Below are 19,729 nucleotides of genomic sequence, written 5' to 3'. Positions count from 1 at the left end.
TAGCGGTTTTAGAAATGGAAAAGGCATCCTATTTCTTAAGATTCCAGAATTTAATGGAAGACAAGGAGGAAGACCATGCTGACCTGATGATAGTACTGCTGGCTGGTGCGCTGGAAGTGGGGAAGCAGGAAATGGAGGGAGAAATAGATCAAATATTTAGCGTTAACTCAAGCTATGCAAGAAGAAACAAAGTCCCCAGAGAGTTCCATGTCAGATTTGTTAAAAGATCAATAAGAGATGAAATATTTAAAAGAGTGAGGGATGATCCATTGCAATATAAGGCAAAAGAAATTGTAGTGTTAAAGCAGATACCTAGGAGGATAAGGGATTCATGAATATCAACTTTTGACCAAAAAACTAATTAAGAAAGAAGTGACCTTTAGATGGGTGATGCCAGAAGGGATATTAATCAATTGGGATACAAAAAGTTACAGATACCCTATCTTCAAAGAAAGGAAATTTTATGACAGATACAGAGCTTTTCTCTTGGAAGGAAACCCAGAACTTCAACCAGAAGGGGAATTTAGAAAACAGGAAGAGACAACATTAGAAGGGGTGGCCAAACAAAGAGAAGTGGAAGAAATAGAGACCATAAACCAAGGAGCCAAAGGGAAAGAACAGAGACAGCATTACAATGTTACAATGTTGGACTTCTCACCCCAGCACTATGTAATTATCTGTTCCCCAATAGAATACTTTGGTGGGCTTTCTAATGGAAGGTTCAGCCCGCCAAAATTCAGGCAGCTATGACCTTGATTCCCACGGGACAAATTATTATTTAGTTTAACTTTAAAACGACTCATCCCCCCTCCCAGTACTGTGGCAACCGAAAACGAAGAAAAATATAGCTTCAGCCAAGATCATTGCAGTGTTGACACTATCAAGCAGCTAGAATAACATGGTTAAAAGAATGAATAATTCTTAAAAACAAAAGACTATTATACCTGGAAGTGCATGACCTAAAACTTGGATAGCATGCTTTCCTATTGTATGAGAAGAACAAAATTCATGTGAAAAGATAAAATCAAGAATCTACATGAAAATACCAGGATGGATTTCGACAATGGAGTCATTCGTATACCCAAAATTAATTAATTATGAGAAACTTGTGACTTATAAAGCTATTTTGAATACTAATGGAAACTACAAACTAAACAAGAAATGGAAGAACTGGGCATTGAGCTATCATAGTGGCCACATCTGCAAATGCAAATGAGATATGAGAAAGATCTAAAAATATATGAGTTTTACAAAGATCAGACAGTGTTAGACCAGATACTATTGTCATTAGATGAGAAATTTATTAAGAAACTGTACAGTTTTCTGTTAAATTTAAAGATGGAAGATGAACAAGTTAAAGAAACAATGATAACTTGAGCAAAAAAAATTGGGCACAATGTAAAGTTAGACAAATGGCAAAACCTATGGGAAATAAACTATAAAGTAACAAGGGCAGCTACTTATAAAGAAAATTTATATAAATTATTCTATAGATGGCATTTACCACTTGCAGAACTAGCAAAAATGTTTAAAAATATGTTTAGCAACTGTTGGAAATGCAGACAAAATCCAGGCACATATTATCATCTTTGGTGGACATGCCCTAAAGCAAATAACTATTGGTCAAAAATACATAGATGGCTAGAAAGGATGATAGGAGCACATGTAGACTATAAACCAGAATTATTTCTTTTAGCTATAATTCCAGAAAATTATGATTAAAATGTGTATAAAAATGTGTATATTTAATATTACATATATTAACAGCAAGAATTATATTTGCTCAATACTGGAAAAATGAAGAAATACCATCTGAAGAAGATATAATTAAAAAAAATTTGGACTGTACAGGATAGGCTGACATTGAAAATGAAGGGGAAGCAAGATTCAGAATACTTTCAAACATGGGGTTAGAAAAACGGAATAAAGGGTAGGGATGGAAATTGTAATACTATTAATGTCAAACATGTAAACCTAGACAACATGTTGCTTACTAAATGCTAAAGATTGTTACTTGAACACATTAATAAAATATACCAAAAAAAAAAAATTCCCAAAGAATGGCTTAATTCCATCAGGGGGACAAATCCCATCCTGACAGCTACCACCCACTCAGTCTCTTGTAATGAATAACTTTACATTAATTTTTAATTTTTAAACTATACATTATTTTTAAGCTATACATTAATTTTAAAACTATAAACTTCTGGACTGGATGATAATCATTAATCTCTGAGATTTAGGGTGGACAGTGATCAGCTTCTTCTAGGCAGTCCAGTTGCCTTTTTCTGTTTAAGGTCATTGAAGATAAATGATTGTTTTGTCTGTGAGGCTTCCTATAAAGGATAAACACATTGGAATGGAAAACAGATTATCCTAACATTCCCAAACATATTTGACCCTGAAATTAATAGTATTTTGGATGCATTCCTACTCTTCACAGAGAATAGGAAGTGAGATCTGATGGGCCTTTTTCTTAAAATCGAGACCTTCTGTCTGTGTAAACAAGAGTGACCTGTCTCAAACCACTACTGCCTGTTGCTTTTTCTCTAGGTTCACCTCTGCGAAGTGGAAGGAATGGAGAGATTTGTGGACCAGGATTCTATTCTGGATGGTAGTGTCACCCAGCCTGACCTACTGGCTGTGAAAATGCTGAGAGCTGATGCCAACAAGAATGCCAGGTGCTTGGAACAAAGAGAAGAAGAGGCTGGATACAACTGCAGTTGTCAGGGTTGAACTGTGGAGTCCTTGGTCCTCTGTGACCTTGGTTGTTTTCCTGCAGATGTCTCATTACCCAACTAGGTATCATCAGATGTTATTGAGTCAAGTAAGGAAATGTCTGCAAGGAAACAACCAACTCACAGGACATCAAGGAATCCACAATCAGTCGGTGGGTAGAAACATTTTTGTTTATTATACAGAATTGACCAAAAAATGAAAAGTCACAAAATGGATAACATTTCAGATATTAGTAAACTTGTGCAGGAAATTTCTAAATCACCATGTTAAAAAATTGGTTTTATGGCAAAATTGGACAAAATGTTCAAAACTGACGCTTCAGATTGGGTTTCTCCAAAAATAATGTAGTTACTCTTTTCTTTATGGTGGGAAAGTAGGGAATTGTTTTTGGAAATGACACACAATGCAGAAGTTGCACTAAGACATATGCAAAAATAAAGGTGTATCTTCTGTTCCTCAGCTCAGCAGGGTTACAAAAAAAAATGGATTCAAAGGAATAAATCCCATCAGTAGGAGTATTTAAAGCTTTATTCCAATGCATTTGGAAAAAAAATAAGGTCCTAACATTCTGAAATACAGGGAAGAGAATAAGAAAGACCTTGTGATCCTTCTGCTTGTCAGGGAACTTCAAAACTTGGGATGACAAGTGGGCTGCTGCCAGCTTGATTTTGCCCAGGCCAAATAGGATACATCTATCTTATTTTTCTTCAAGTACTGATCTTGCCAAAGATGAGACTATGCCAAGGTTAAAGAGTACTGGAAATGAGAAAGAGCATCCCCTCCACCAAGGTATACTAGACCAAAGAGAGGACAAAAATAACAGCATATAAGCTACTAGTGATTAAAATAAATGCTTAATTCTATACTGTATATTCAGTCATTACCTAGGAATATAGACTTCTATGCATCTAAGGGGAAAAGGGTCCACACCATTATCTCCAACTGATTTTCTACAGTGTTACTACAAAAGGTACAACAATTTTAAGAGTTTGGGGGGGAACATTATTTATTTCCCCTTCCCCCTGTCCCTATGATTTTTATGACCAGTTAAGGCAAACTTACTGTATTGCATAGTTGTCATAAGAAATGAAATGAACCTTTATTGTCAAAGTACAACTATGTGTACATTGAGATTAGCTGAGCCTCCCTTTGTGCTCCCACCCCACCCCCAACACACAGTGACAACAAACCCTCCATCTTACTACACCATGTGAACCAACTACACCACACACCGGCCTCCCAAGTCAATTCTGCATAAAATTCACAAAAGTTATTTCTCATTCAAAAGCCTAACAGCCCACGGATAAAAGAATCGATGTATTGCAAAGATTTTGCCATTCCCATTCATTTCAGAGGCGCTTTGCTGGAAGCCTTCTTGGTACATTGTGTCCTTTGTTAATTAATATGCATATTGGGGCTTTGGTTGCTGCTTTAATTTTTTGGCTTCTTGCTAAACAACCTGGGCAAAGAAGCAAGTCAAAGGGATTGTGAAAGTTGGTTGCCAGTCCAAATTAAAGAATGGATTATTGGCAAACTGACCCAGTAAAGTAATGCCCTATATTAAAATAACACACATAGCTTGTGCATTGTGCTTTTGAATATTCGGACATTTCATGTATTTTTAATTTTTTTTAAGACAACATAGCTCACTGATTTCACCCTTGCATGACTTTTGTTTCTGGCAGGAACGACTTCCTTAAAGAGATTAAGATTATGTCCAAGCTGAAGGATCCCAATATAATCCGGTTGCTGGCTGTGTGCATCACCGATGACCCTCTCTGCATGATTACTGAATACATGGAAAATGGTGATCTCAACCAGTTTCTGTCTCGTCAGGAACCCCAAAATTTGTCAGGGAGCTCTACCCCTCCTGTCAGGTAGAAAATAAGGACTCTCTCAATTCCAGCCTGTGCAGTCTTTTTTGTGAGGTGGCTCAGTTGCACAGTATCTTAGCTTGGGGAGTATGTGTGGCTGATAAAGAGTGTTGCAGTTTATTTTGAGGGCTCAGAGATGAGGCTGTTGTAATTATCTCTCTTGGTCATTTCTCCTTGATGTTTGGAAGATAAAAAGTCCATTCCTTTCCATCACTTTCAGTGGCCTTGGGGTATGACTGTTCTCCATGTTTCATGAATTTTCTATATAATTAAGCTTACATCTAAATTTTGACAAAGGAGATATAACAAATTAGAAGATTCTGACTTGAGGAAGCACTAAGGGGCATCCTAGCTCAGGGCTTTTCAACCTTTTCACCCATTGTGCCACTTTTAGGATATGGCAACCACCAGTCGCCTAGCAAGGTGTCAAAAACTTGATGACCCCCCCCAAAAAAGGAAAAAAGTGAGGCAGTACAGGTAGTCCTCGACTTACAACAGTTCGCTTAGTGACTGTTCAAAGTTACAGTGGCACTGAAAAAAGTGCCCCCCAAGCCACAGCCAAGCAAGACACCTGCCTGTCTGCCTGGCAGCGCTCTTCCTCCTGTCCGAGGTTTTCATTGTTGTGAGCATTTCTGTTGAGGATTGGGAGCAGGGGTGAGGTGGGGTGGGGGTTGGTTTTTATTCCTCCCCGTCTGCTGGGTGGCTGCAGCAGGTTTTGGTCACTTCACATGACTGGGACACTGTGACCATCATAAATATGAATCAGTTGCCAAGCATCTGAATGTAAATCACAAGACCCTGGAGATGCTGCAATATTCCAGCTGATCGGTGCTTCTTCTGGGCTCAGTAGAAGTGCCAGGATCAGTGCCAAGCTCCAGCTGGACCCTGGCCTTATCCTGGCGCTTCCGCTGAGCCCTGACAGCTCTGAAGAAGCGCCGATCCTGGCGCTTTTGCTGAGCCTTGCAGCTCCAGCCATCTCTTGCTCAGGCTTGTGCGGTGCTGCCACCGGTTCAGCTCATTCCCCTCCCCCGCTACTACTTTTCTAGGTTGGTCGTCTACCACCTGCAAGGTGCCAATGTACCATAGGTGGTACCCGTACCGCTGGTTGAAAAGCCCTGTCCTAGCTGATAAATTTCTTCAACCTCTTCTTTTTTGACCTCTGCTAACAGCAGACGCGGTGGCTCAGTGGGTTAGGACGCTGAGCTTCTCGATCAGAAGGTTGGCAGTTTGGCGGGTCGAATCCCGTGTGCCACGTAACAGAGTGAGCACCTGTTACTCGTCCCAGCTTCTGCCAACCTAGCAGTTCGAAAGCATGTAAAAATGCAAGTAGAAAAATAGGGACCACTACGGTGGGAAGGTAACAGCGTTCTGTGTGCCTTTGGTGTCTAGTCATGCCAGCCACATGACCACGGAGACGTCCTTGGACAAACGCTGGCTCTTCGGCTTTGAAACGGAGAAGAGCACCGGCCCCTAGAGTTGGAAACGACTAGCAGGCATGTGCGGGGGAACCTTTACCTTTACCTTTAACAGCCAGGAAGGAAGATTCTTTCTTATTATTTGATTGAAAATCCCCATCCGGATGGATGCTTGTCCTTCAAAAGAAGAAGTTGCACTGTTAAGCACAGTGGAAAGATAGCACTCAGAACTAAACTAGACAATATGTTAATTGAGTAATAAGCTGTTCCACTCAAGTTTTAATTCAATTTGTTGTTAAGTACATAGTGCCAGATCTATTTGGGGATCATCAGGCCTAGCTTAAGCTTCCTCACAGTTCTTATTGTATTAAAATTTCACCCCCTAGCCATGAGAGATTTCTATATGGTTTTGTTTTTAATTACAGGTAGTCCTCAACCATTCCTTTAGTGACCAAAGTTATAACGGCACTGGAAAAAGTGATTTATGACCGTTTTTCACACATACAACCATTGCGGCATCCCCAGGGTCAAACGATCAAAATTTGGATGCTTGGCAACTGACTCATATTGATGATGGCTGCAGTGTCCCAGGGTCATGTGATCACTTTTTGTGGCCTTCTGAAAAGCAAAGCCAATAGGGAAGCCATATTCACGTACCAACTTAACAACTGCAGTGATTCACTTAACAACTTTGGCAAGAAAGGTCATAAAATGGGGCAAAACTCTCCTAACAACTGTGTTTCTTACCAACAGAAATTTGGGGGACAATTGTGGTCATAAGTCAAGGACTACCTGTATGTCCATGAAAGTTTTTTTTTAAGAAAACCATATGATTGTAGGAATATAGTCTAAAGAACCTGGTGGGAATGATTAGCTTCTTCCTTCCCCAGTTGTGATGGTTCTGATCTTGACTGGACCGCAGTTATTTACAAACACGCAAGCGGAACTTGAACAGAATAACATACAATTTATGCATCATATACTTCAACTTGTAGAAGGTTTGATAAACATTTTGAGGGGAAATTCTTCTCTTTTGTTCTGGGTAGCCGATGGCGTGCGTATACGTGGCATGTCGGCTCTTTAAGACTGCTGACAATTACTAAAGGACCTGTTTTTGTTTCTTTTTCTTGTGTCATTCAGTTATGCGAACCTGAAATTAATAGCTACCCAAATTGCTTCTGGCATGAAGTATCTTTCCTCCCTGAATTTTGTTCACCGAGACTTGGCTACCCGCAACTGTCTGGTAGGGAAGAATTACACTATCAAGATAGCAGATTTTGGCATGAGCCGCAACCTCTACAGTGGAGACTACTACAGAATCCAGGGCCGGGCAGTGCTCCCTATTCGCTGGATGTCCTGGGAAAGCATTCTTTTGGTGAGCATGTTGCACTTGCTATGATAACTACAGAGGTTAGCAGAACTTTTTTATGGACAGTCATGAACAACTGCCCACTTAATCTAACAACGGGGCCTATCCCTACTTTCACGTAATCGTGCTAAGCTTCCTCTTTTTTCTGCAGTGACCTAATGATATTGCCTTTATCTCATCTCCAGCACATGCCTGAGACATCTTTATACCATATTTATCTGGGCCAGTATTAAAGTAGCATTTCCACTCTTATCCTAACACAGGGGTAGGCAACCTCGGCTCTTTTATGACTCATGGACTTCAACTCCCAGAATTCCTGAGTCAGCATAGCTGACTCAGGAATTCTGGGAGTTGAAGTCCATGAGTCATAAAAGAGCCGAGGTTGCCAACCCCTGTCTAACACATATTTAATCATGAACTAGACAACTTGTGACTTGTTGGGCCACCATTTAAGATATTTCCTTATCTAAACAGAGAAACAGAATCATCATGGGTGATTTAAAAAAAATCAGGGGGAGCGACTCCCAACCTCCCATTAAGTTTCCTTGTGGGAAGTAGGCAGTGAGTTACGGAAATTTTCCTCCCTCCCTCCCTCCCTCCCTTCCTCCCTCCCTCTTTGTTCTGTCCCTGTTCCTTCTTTCCCTGCTTTCCTCTTATCTTCCTTCCTGCGTACTATTCTACATAGTAGCTTCTTTGAAAAGTTTCAGCATCAGATGTGGACTGAAAAATGAAACATCTATTCCAGATTCCAGAAACATATAGATCTATATGATTCACACAATTTTATTTTCCTGTAGGCAATTTTTCTCCTTGGAGCTTGTTAATTCTTATGGAAACCATGAGTCTCTGGTTAGTTATGTATAATTCATTTTGATTTTCTCTCCTCTGTTCCTCCAACCAGGGAAAATTCACAACTGCAAGTGATGTGTGGGCTTTTGGTGTTACACTCTGGGAAACCTTCACATTTTGCCGAGAGCAACCATATTCTCAACTATCTGATGAGCAAGTAATTGACAACACCGGAGAATTTTTCAGAAATCAGGGACGACAGGTATGAAAATATATGAATATTTTAGATAGATGTTTGCAGACTCAGAAAATGGAAACATCATTTGATCTGTTGGGGAAACTATGCAGGTAATCCATACTTAACAACGGTACTTGGGACCAGAATTTCCATGGCTAAATGTTATAGGCATAAAACCTGATGGGCACATGACTGCTCCATTTAGCAACAGCAGTCTAGTTCTTTGTGATTACTTTTAAGGAATTGCATGATGTTGTTAAGCATGACATCTCATGGTCATACCATTTGTATCCTCATGCTGACTTCCCCACTGACTTTTCTTGTTGGGAGGTGGCAGTGAAGGTTGTAAATGGTGACCATGTAGCCAGAGGATGCGGCAATGTTGTAACGGTGACCTGGGTGCTGAGTGAGTTGGCATGGTTCTCCATGGAGCTCCGGGAGATGAAGCGTCGGAGACGGGGCCTAAAGAGCGGTTGGAGATCCAGCCGATCCGAATCTGACCGATTGCGACTAAGAGCCTAGATTAGGTCTTATCTCGCTGCGATAAGGGAGGCGAGGTCTAACCACTTCGCCACCCTTATCGCGTCCGCAGATAATCGCCCGGCCGCCCTGTTTAGGGTGACTCGCTCCCTCCTGAATCAGGAGGTGAGGGAGGATCCCTTGCAGGGTCGTGCTGAGGAGTTCAACATCTGTCGGACAAAATCGCTCGGATTCGGACCGGTCTGGACTCTGACTGGGCAGAGTCTGACGATCAGGACATGGGCGGTCTTGTCAATATTACCTGGGAGGAGTTTGATTCTGTGACTCCGGAGGAAGTGGACAGGATTATGGGGAGGCTGAGCTCCACCACATGTTTATTGGACCCGTGCCCTTCTTGGCTGGTTTATGCAGCCCGGGAGAGGACGCGCAGCTGGTTCCAGGCAGTTATATCGGCCTCTTTGAGTGAGGGCTGCTTCCCTGCCATCTTGAAAGAGGCGGTGGTGAGGCCTCTCCTCAAGAAGCCTGCCTTGGACCCAACTGTATTGAACAACTTTCGTCCGGTCTCCAACCTTCGCTTCCTTGCGAAGGTTGTTGAGAGTGTGGTGGCGCATCAGCTCCCTCTGGTCCTGGATGAAGCGGATTATCTAGACCCGTACCAATCGAGTTTCAGGCCCGGGTACAGCACGGAGACGGCATTGGTCGCGCTGGTGAATGATCTCTGGAGGGCTCGGGACAGGGGACATTCCTATGTTCTAGTCCTATTAGACCTCTCAGCGGCTTTCGATACCATCGACCATGGTATCTTGCTGCGGCGTCTCAGGGGATTGGGAGTGGGAGGCACGGTTTTATAGTGGTTCTCCTCCTATCTCCAGGGACGCTCGCAGTCGGTGTTGACAGGAGGGCAGAGGTCGACCGCGAGGTCTCTCGTTTGTGGAGTTCCTCAGGGGTCGGTCCTCTCGCCTCTCCTGTTCAACATCTATATGAAACCGCTGGGTGAGATCATTCGTGGCTTTGGAGTTGGGTATCATCAGTATGCTGATGATACCCAGCTTTTTCTTTTGACCCCAAACCACCCCAGTGATGCCCTCGACGTGATGTCCCGTTGCCTGGAGGCGGTCCGGGTCTTGATGGGGAGGAAGAGACTTCAACTCAACCCCGACAAGACTGAGTGGCTTTGCATACCTTCATCCCGGGTCTATTCGGATATTCCATCTCTTTCTATGGGGGGTGAATTATTACCCCCTGTAGATAGGGCTCGCAACTTGGGAGTCCTCCTAGATTCACGGCTTACCTTGGAAGACCACATAGTGGCTGTGACTAGGGGGGCTTTCGCCCAGGTCCGCCGGGTGCGCCAGTTGCGGCCCTATCTAAGCCGGGATGATTTATGCACGGTCACTCATGCGCTCGTGACCTCTCGTCTGGACTACTGCAACGCTCTCTACATGGGGCTGCCCTTGAAGACCACCCAGAGGCTCCAACTGGTACAGAATGCAGCTGCGAGAGTTGTGTTGGGAGTCTCCCCATACTCCCATGTTACACCTCTGCTCCGTGAGCTGCATTGGTTGCCAGTTGTCTTCCGGGTGAGATTCAAGGTACTAGTAATGGTGTTTAAAGCCCTACATGGCAGGGGTCCGGAGTACCTCAGGGAACACCTGCTGCTGGCATCAATCTCCCTGCGCCCTGTGCGTTCCCACAGAGAGGGTCTCCTCAGGGTGCCACCGATCAGAGAATGTCGACTGGTGGCCCCCAGGGGGAGATCCTTCTCTGTGGGCGCTCCGGAACTATGGAATCAGTTACCGGTAGAGCTCCGGATGGCGCCCGATCTTCGCTCCTTTTGTCGCGATCTGAAGACGTTTTTGTTTGCACAAGCCGGCCTAGCCTGATGGGGATTGGTGGGGGTTTTTATTCTTGTATTTTTATTATTGTATCTTTGGGGTTTTATAATTGTAACATATCAATTGTTTTAAAATCGGGCAATTATTTAATTTCCTTTTAACATTTGTAACTTTGTTTTTTATTCTTGCCCTGTGAACCGCCCTGAGTCCTCAGGGAGAAGGGCGGTATAGAAATATTATTAAATTAAATTAAAATTAAAATTAAGTAAGGACCTCCTGTACTTCAATTTATAGTGTTTTAATATGTAGTTCAATATCTAGCTATGAATAATTTCTGTTCACTTTATTTGCTTGAATAGGCATGTTTTTCACTTGTTATTTTGACACCTTTTCAAGTGCTGCATTCACTGACTGATTTTTTAAAAAGGGGAAAAAATTACCATTCTTTCTGACCCCTGGGCTAGAAGGGAAAATTAGCACAACTCTAGTTGAATTGCCAAGGTTAAAAAGAAGAGAAACAACCACCTTTCATTGAGGAGTTTATAACAACAAAAGTCCAGCTTTTCACTATTTAAAAAAGTGTGTTTTTAAAAAATGGGCCACGTAAAGAAAGCAGTGATGAAGGGAGCGGCACTACCTCTGTCAGCCATCTGACTAGCAAACTCAAAATCAAGGATCAGCTCTGATTTTCCCAGACGAAAATCTGCCTAGTTAATAGTTTTCCGTAGCCCCCACCCACCAAGTGTTGACATTGCACAATCATACATCTTTCGTTTGCTATGAGAACGGTCCACTTCTCCAGCAGACACCTGCATTAGTAACCTTGGCATTCTTGTAGACTCTCACAGTCTGTGGATGGCTTCTTAGACTCCCCCTTCCTTCCCATGCTTCCTACCCCTCCCCCATTTTTATGGAAAGTTGAGTAGTGATAGATGTTAGCAGGCATCTTAGCAATTCAACCTTGACATGCCGGCCCTCTGAAAGAAGGATAGAAAATGGTAAGCACAATTAACCAGACATTCAAATATCATCTCCCTTGGATGTTGAGAGTATTTATCACGAAACTTTCTTATTAACGTGTCAGCCTTAACATTATGTGCTCTTACCCATTCAGCATCAGATAAGGGATAACCTCTCCACTGGACTAAGTACTGTAACTTCTGCCTAAAAATCCTTGAATCTAGTATTTTCTTAATCTCTTGTTTCTCACCATCCACTAATCTAGACAGAGGAGGCTCCTCTCCATCTGGTCTTAAGCTAGCTCTTCTAAACAGTTTCAGCAAATTGCAATGGAAAACTGGGTGGACTCACTTCAATTCTTTTGGCAACTGTAGTTCAACAGTTACAGGATTAATGACTTTTACAATTGAGAAAGGTCCTATGTATTTAGGACTCAGTTTTCTACAAGGCTGCCTCAGCTTGAAATACTTAATAGACAGGTACACCTGATCCCCAATCCTATAAATCTCCTTGAGGAGCCCTCTTCCGGTCAGCTTGCCTCTTATACGATTCCCTAGCCTTAGCCAATGCCTTCTGTACCTCCCCCCATGTAGTTTTCAGGTTATCCATCCAATCAGCTAAGGACAGCGAGGAGGGAGATGCCCTCAGTAGTTCTGGCATCGGTACAAAATCCCATAGTTATTTCGAATGGGGTGAACCCAGTGCTACTATGTACAGAATTATGGTGTGCTACTTCGGCAACAGGCAAACGTTCTGCCCAATTGGTCTGTTGGTAGTTCACATAGCAATGCAAATATTGCTCTACCATTGAGCTAGCTCTCTTGGACGATCCATACTTGGATAGAACCCAGAACTAAGCCCCTATGAGGAACCTATTAGTTTGATAAACTCTCACCAAAACTTTGCAATAAACTGCACCCCCCCCCTGTCAGAAATGATATACCTTGAGACTCCATGCAGTCTACAACGTAGCCAAAGTTTGGGCTGATGGGAGTTTGGGGCATGCCACAAAATGTGCTTGTTTCAAAAACAGGCCAATCACTGTCCAAATTACTGTATTCCCGGAACTCTCAGGTAGTTCTACAATGAAGCCCATGGCTATCTCCTCCCACAGGCTGCTGGGGTTAGCCACTGGCTGCAACAATCCAGGAGGCTTCCCTGGCAATCTTTTCATGGAAGTACAAGTCAGGTACCTAGCAACGTGCCTGACTCTATGTCCTTGTTCACCTTAAGCCACCAAAATGGCCTTCTGGCTAGGTGGAGGGTTTTCACGAAACCAAAATGGCCAGCGGGCTTCACATCATGACACCTTTGAAAGATCTGAATTCTTAGGTTGAGCGGCACATACAGCTTGAAACCCTTCCAGACCAGGCCCTCTCTCATTGTCATCTCCTCTCTGTGTTCCTTAAACCATTCATCCTCCTCCAGGGTTTCCCTCATCTTCTGGATGATCTCACTATCATTTGGCTGAGGAAAGCCAGTAAGCTTGGCCTTCAGGAGCCTTGCGCTGCCAGCCGCCCTAGGGTGGGTGGGTGATCAAATTAACTATTTCTTCCCTGGAGCTCTTGTACTGAGGCAGGCGAGATAGCAAATCTGCCAGGAAGATTTTTTTCCCCTGGTAGGTACCGATTCAAATATTGAGCCCATCAGACCTGCTTCGGGTATATGTCTCCAAGTAAGCAACACCCAAAGTACCACATAAACCTCCTCCCACACCGCCCAGTGCCTCTGGGTATCTGTTAGTTTCTGGGGGCTGTAAGCACACAGCTGGAATTTCCCTTCTCTGTCCTTTTGAAGTAAGACTGCCCCGATGGCAACATTGCTAGCATCGGCTTGTATTACGAAAGGCGCTGCTGGATTTGGATGTTTAAGGGTCGGCTCAGCTGTGAAAAGTTGATTGAGCTTTTCAAAAGCTACTTGACACTCCACAGTCCAGTTGAGCGGCTGGCTCCCCTTGGGCTTCAACCCCCACCCATTGAGTGTTCATGTTGCCCAATCATACATCTTTGGTTTGTTATGAGAATGATTCGCTTCTTGTCAGACACCTGCATTAGTGACCTTGGCATTCTTGTAGACTCTCATGGTCCATGGATGGCTTCTTAGACTCCTGCTTCCTTCCCAAGCTTCCTCCCCCTTCTTTCTGTGGCAAGTTGAGTAGCGATAGATGTTAGCAGGCATCTTAGTACTCTCTGTATTGCACTGAGCAGAGAGCAATCAGATGGATTGGAAGTGTTTGCCTGCAATGTAATGAGGCACAATAGGCAAATCCGATAGCACCCCTTATGCTGGTGCTAGTCAAACACACTACTTTTGATGTGCAACAGAAAGGACCGGGACCTCTAGAAGCAACATTCCAAGATCAGACAAATACTTTCCAAGAGAAAATTTATGCAGTGCTACGACATATACAAATCACAATAGCTTTAAACCACGAGGAGATTAAACACAACTTTGATAACATAAATGTATATACTTCTAACTTAAATTTACTATGAAAAAAACACCCAAAGATTGATGGTAAAGAATGAACAAACAAATCAGATAACAGAATGTAAACTAGAACAAAAATGACTTAACTGGTGAAGCCATAAATGAAGGGAATTATAACTTAATACAAACAAGAAAAAACTTACAAGATTTGGATACAGCAATAAATATGGAAAAGATACCTTATGCATTAGGATGTCAAAATAAACCTGAGAAGAAAGAATACTTTAACTGCTAAGAGAATCACTGTTTGGGAGACAAAAAGCATATATGTTACGTACTATGTATCCTCTACTTCTAACAATAATTACAAAAATACAAAAACTGTTTTACAAGTTGAAAATATTAATTTGGAAAATTATTTGGCAAAGGAAGAAGGCCAGAGACGGGCTTAACAGACTTGATCCACCCTACCAGATGGAAGATTATACGAGCAGACGCTTGTTTGAATATGGCTAAATAAACAAATAACTTTGGCCATAAAGGGGCTTTAGAATAAGTGGGATAAGAGATATAAGTAATATAGTATTTTTGATAAGATACAAAATGTAAAAATACTAGGACGATGTAAGTGAAGGAAAAGTTTGAATTTTAAAGATAAATTAAGTTTTAAAAGATTTAGGATTAAGGAATGATTGAAATATTGAGGGGAAATTAGGCTTAATAAGAACTTTGAAAAAGGATATATAGTGATTTAACAAATCAACTTTTACAAATAGAAGTGAAATATAAATTGATTAGAAAAGATGTTATAGGTAGATGTTATGATAGATAAGTATAGTATATCAGGCACTAAGTATAGTATATCAGGCACTAAGGTTGTTATTGTAAAAAATCAATAAAACTTTTACAAAAAAAGAGAGAGAGAAGTAGAAGTTTCCTTCTGGATTGGCTCAGGTTGGGCAGATAGTAACATTATGCATTCTTGCTTTCAAGAAACAGTGTCTTGCTCAAGCTTCATTCTGCAAATCAGACCAGTATTTAGTTCAGAAAGAAAAAATACTCGACAACATGTCAATAAAATCACATTTAACCTAAATTTACTTCACTATGTTGTTTCAAGAATAAAGAAAGGTAGTAGCATCTTACAAATTAACTGAACTCTGTGGAGAAGGGATGAGATGCAAATGTGCTAAATAAATCACCATTACAAAATAAATGAGATTATTATCTACTACGAATTACATTCTGCTATGAAATAGCTATATGAACAGAAGAGATTTTAATGCTTTTTTTGAAGAAGGAATTGTGCCTTCCTCCAATACTCACTTTTCTCTCCCTCTACCTTTTCAGACTTACCTTCCTCAGCCTCCATTTTGCCCTGATCCTGTATATAAGCTAATGCTCAACTGTTGGAGACGAGATACCAAAGCTCGCCCTTCCTTTCAAGAAATCCATTGCTTTCTTCAAGAAGCAACTACTTCATAGTGATGCCTTGAAATGCTATGGACCACCTCTTCCCCTTGCCATGTTACCCTTTCCAAGTTATACCCAGAACTGAAGCCACTTCACCTGGAGCCATCATTTCCTTTAATAACACAGCTGGACTCAAATCAACCATACAAGGACAGATGAGAGAGAAATGGGGATCTGACCAGGTCTGCCACATAACCTCATTCACAGTGCTGTGTTTTGGACTGGTAAAGACTGAAAAAGTTATTTATCTTGTAAATGTTCTAGGTTGTGTTTTGTTTAATGGGGTTTGTCCGTGAAAGAGAAGAAAATGTATTCTTTTTCCCCCTAAAAAAGGATATGAAAAAAAGCTTGAAAATGGAATTGAGCTGGAAATAGGCACATGAACTAGGAAAGTACTGAAGCAATTAGTACGGTAATGTTTTATGCCACTGCTGCGTGCAAGAGCTGTAATTTCGTTAAGAGGCAGTAAAAGAGCAGAATGTCATACTGGACATAGATTGTGGCTTGGACAATGCTTGCTGAAATCTCTAAAGCCAAAGAAGGTACTGAAATAGATTTTCTGTGATTTAGGACAGAATTTGTTAATAGAGAATGGGTTGGGTAAAGTTAAAGAAAGTATGCAATTTTGTATCATTTAAACACTATGCAGAGTTTTGCAAAATGTAATTAATTTGGGGTGAAACCTAGATGGCTCTGAGCAGAATCTTCTTATTCCATTTGTACATGCAATCTCACCAGTCAAACAGGCTTGGCCAAGGCATTTGATAGGACCATTGGGTAAAAGTCTGGCCCAGACATAGAAGCAACTCTCTTCCTCACTTCACTTAGTTATATATATATATATATATATATATATATATATATATATATATATATATATATATATATATATATATATATATATATATATATATATATACATACACATATACATATACAGTATATATATATATATAAATTAGTCAATTCCTTCTGAACTATGGTGCAGTTACAATAACTTTTAAGTATACCTTGCTTACTTCCCCTTGTAGCTTTTGGCTCCGTTTGAATATCTGACCTTGTTTTAGCTTATAGCAACTAGTTCACAAAGTCACAGAGTTGGATTTGCTTTTACCTGGTATGTAACAGCTGCAATACATGCTGCTTTATAGTCATCCTTTTGGATGTCCTAAATGTCCTATCTCAAGGGCTCTATGTGTCTAAAGTGTGGAAGCCTGTGTGTAATTCTGATTGCTTCCCAAAAGAGGAGGATATGTCAGTAAGGGGCAATGAAATGCAATCAGAATGATCAGGGGAATGGAGCATATTTATTTTATTTTTATTTTATTTTAATTCCATTTATATCCCGCCCTTCTCCGAAGACTCAGGGCGGCTTACAAACTTAGCAGGATAAACTAGCATATTTGGTATTCTAGTTCAGAACAGAGTGGGACAAAACAGTCAAGACTGCAGTTTAGTTCCTGATCTTCCAATGGACTATAAGAAACCTTTGGGTGATATAAGGGAAGGGACTAAATTTATTTCAGCTATTTATTAATTATTATTATTATTTGCATCTTTTCAAGGTTTTAGAGAGGCAAACTGCTCCTCCCCCTCCCTCAGCCTCAACACAGAGAAATAGCCTAACCAGCTATCTGTGGAGCACATTTCAATTTTGTTTGCATGTACTCTCAATTACCCAAATTCTTAAGCAAGCAATTTCAGGCTAGTTTGAAGGTTTGAGGTATGGGTATGCAGTATTAGAGGGAAAATTTCCTAGAGACCCTCATGCTCCCATTTTCATCATTTTTTTTTAAAATTCCATTGGTATTTGGCAATATAGTCTCAGGATGCTAGGGCATGCACTTTGGATCTAGGTGAATCACAAGCAGGCCATGGGCTTTAAAAATGGTCATTATTAAATCATGCACTGTATGGGGGATAGAAAATGTATAGTTAGGATGTCCAGTTAAACAAACAAACAAAAAAAAGCAAGAATATTGATACAGGACTGCTGCTAGATAAAAAAAGTCACTGTGACATGCAGTTCGAGTAGATTTCTTATGTTTTTCTTTTGTACGTGGAATCTGTGAAAGAGGAGCTATCAGCTGACAGGCTCCTTTGGACATAGGTTGAGTGGTATTTCAAAAGTTATAGTTCTCATTAGATTATGCTTCTTGAAATCAAGTGTCTTGGATTTTTTTCATTGTGAATATAAGACTGATATTTTCCAAAATTTAGTGATGCAAATCTTTTAATGCTATAGATTTTATGTGAAATCAGTGGCTCCTTATTTGTTTGGTGATAGAACACCAAGATGTTGTGATAAATAGATATGACTTGGAACCATCAGTTAATTGCTAGTAAATCTAGAGCATAATAAAGAATTAATGGGTGAGTTACTTCTTTCACAGATCGGTAGACCCTGAACAAAGACAGATTGTCTCAGTGACATTGGAAACCATCTGGGTACCACAAGATTATAAGAGTATAGTTTACAAATAATAATGTAAGTTTCCTTGGAGAGATTAGGCAAAGGAGTTGGGGGAGGAGAAATTGTTTTCTGAGACTTCAAGGCTGGTCTGGCTTGACATGTTTTGACTGAGATGAGAAAGTATGTTTGCTTTACAGTTTTACCACATACTGCACAAATGGATCTCACAAATGCTGCTGGGATATCACTCTGTTTTCTTGGCACTCATCTACAAAACAACCTTAAATCAAGCTTTGGGGGTCTTTATGGTCAGCTTCTCTACCTTTCCTTTGATCACTGGTCAAGGATAGAAAAAATGAAGTTACTGGCCAGGTTATTTTATCTTTAATGCCTTGGGAGACTCACGTATTCTAATTCTGCTTTTCTGTTTTACTCATTAATGTGTATCTTATAGATAGAAAGTTCTGCACCTAAACCTGGATTCTTCTGCAAATTTTACTGTTGTTAATTCAATAGGATTTCTTCTTTTTGGTTGCTCATTTAGGATGCAGCCATCAGAAATTCTTCCCCTTGCACTTATTTTGTGCTCATAAGCCATACAGAAATAGCTCACTTGTGGAATCAGAGCAAGGCTAGGAATAAAATGGAATTTTAACTGTTAAATGTAAGAAGAAAAGAATCTTCATGTCCACACCACACATACTCCTCACCACACACTACTCCTTTGAAAAACGGATATCATTTATGTCTCCTTCTTTATAGATGAATTGGCTAGCTAGAACTTCTAGCTGGGCTTGAGCTTCTAATTAGAAGCTGGGCTTGAATGTCTAATTGAGTCCAAAATTTGTATGGTTATTATAAGGCAGTATCTCATTACTTAATGTTTTCCAAATAATGTAGGAAAACTAGCAAGATTTCAAACCGGTATCTAGTTGGAGGTTTCCATTATATATAAGTGATTCCATATTTAATGATTCCAACTGGATGACCTGGACTGACTTTGGGGGTTTTAATTATGTTTTTAATTTTTACTGGTTTTAGTGGGGCTTTGTTAAATTTAATTCCTTTTAATATTTGTATTCATTGTTTTTATTGTTGTTAGCTGCCCTGAGTCCTTCAGGAGATAGGGCGGCATATAAGTCCCATAATTAAATTAAATTAAAATTAATAATTCAGTCACTCACATACTAGCTCTTACTCCCAAGCAATAATAATCAGTCCTTTACTTATCTCTTCAAGAAACACAATGCCAATAAACTCACATTGCTCACAAATAGGCGAATAAGGCAAGAAACAATCCTTTATGGACAATCAAGCTGGAAAGCTTTGTAAATGATCCCTTTTCACTGAGCCTTCAATATGGGAGCACATTTTCATAAATTCATCTATAAAGCTGTATTTATCATATTTGCAGTGCAGTAGAAATAAACTGGGCAAATACAAATTGCAGAACCTTCAAATAAGCAGTAGTTTATATAAGTAACTAGTAAAGGCAGTGTTTTTACCTATTTTTTTAAAAAAATATTCATTTGCAAACACTAGGTCTTGAAGCACAGGCCAGCAATCTATGAACTGAAGTATCTACCATTCTTTTTTATGACATCTGGGCTTTTCCCAAATTATGGTAGCATAGTTTAAAATAGTACATTTTTTAAAAAAAATTACCTAGGTAAGCAAATTAAGATAGACTTGATGTGTTTATTTTATTGACTCT

The 19,729-nt window shown here is 40.5% G+C and overlaps 1 protein-coding gene across 1 annotated transcript in view; it reads left to right on the top strand.

The window, feature by feature from the left end:
• DDR2 (discoidin domain receptor tyrosine kinase 2) overlaps positions 1 to 15,614 on the top strand; it is a gene marked incomplete at its 3' end in the record, with an annotated part of 66,471 nt that extends 50,857 nt beyond the window's left edge. The window contains exons 13-17 of the mRNA XM_083360601.1: positions 2,554 to 2,681; positions 4,425 to 4,616; positions 7,169 to 7,403; positions 8,299 to 8,448; positions 15,480 to 15,614. Coding sequence (XP_083216727.1) covers positions 2,554 to 2,681; positions 4,425 to 4,616; positions 7,169 to 7,403; positions 8,299 to 8,448; positions 15,480 to 15,614 — 840 coding nt within the window. The remainder of the gene's footprint in view (positions 1 to 2,553; positions 2,682 to 4,424; positions 4,617 to 7,168; positions 7,404 to 8,298; positions 8,449 to 15,479) is intronic.
• Positions 15,615 to 19,729: the final 4,115 nt, after the last annotated feature.

Source organism: Vipera ursinii (assembly GCF_947247035.1).
Source record: "Vipera ursinii genome assembly, chromosome: 3".
NCBI lineage: Eukaryota > Metazoa > Chordata > Lepidosauria > Squamata > Viperidae > Vipera > Vipera ursinii.
This window is presented reverse-complemented; position numbering and strand designations above follow the sequence as displayed.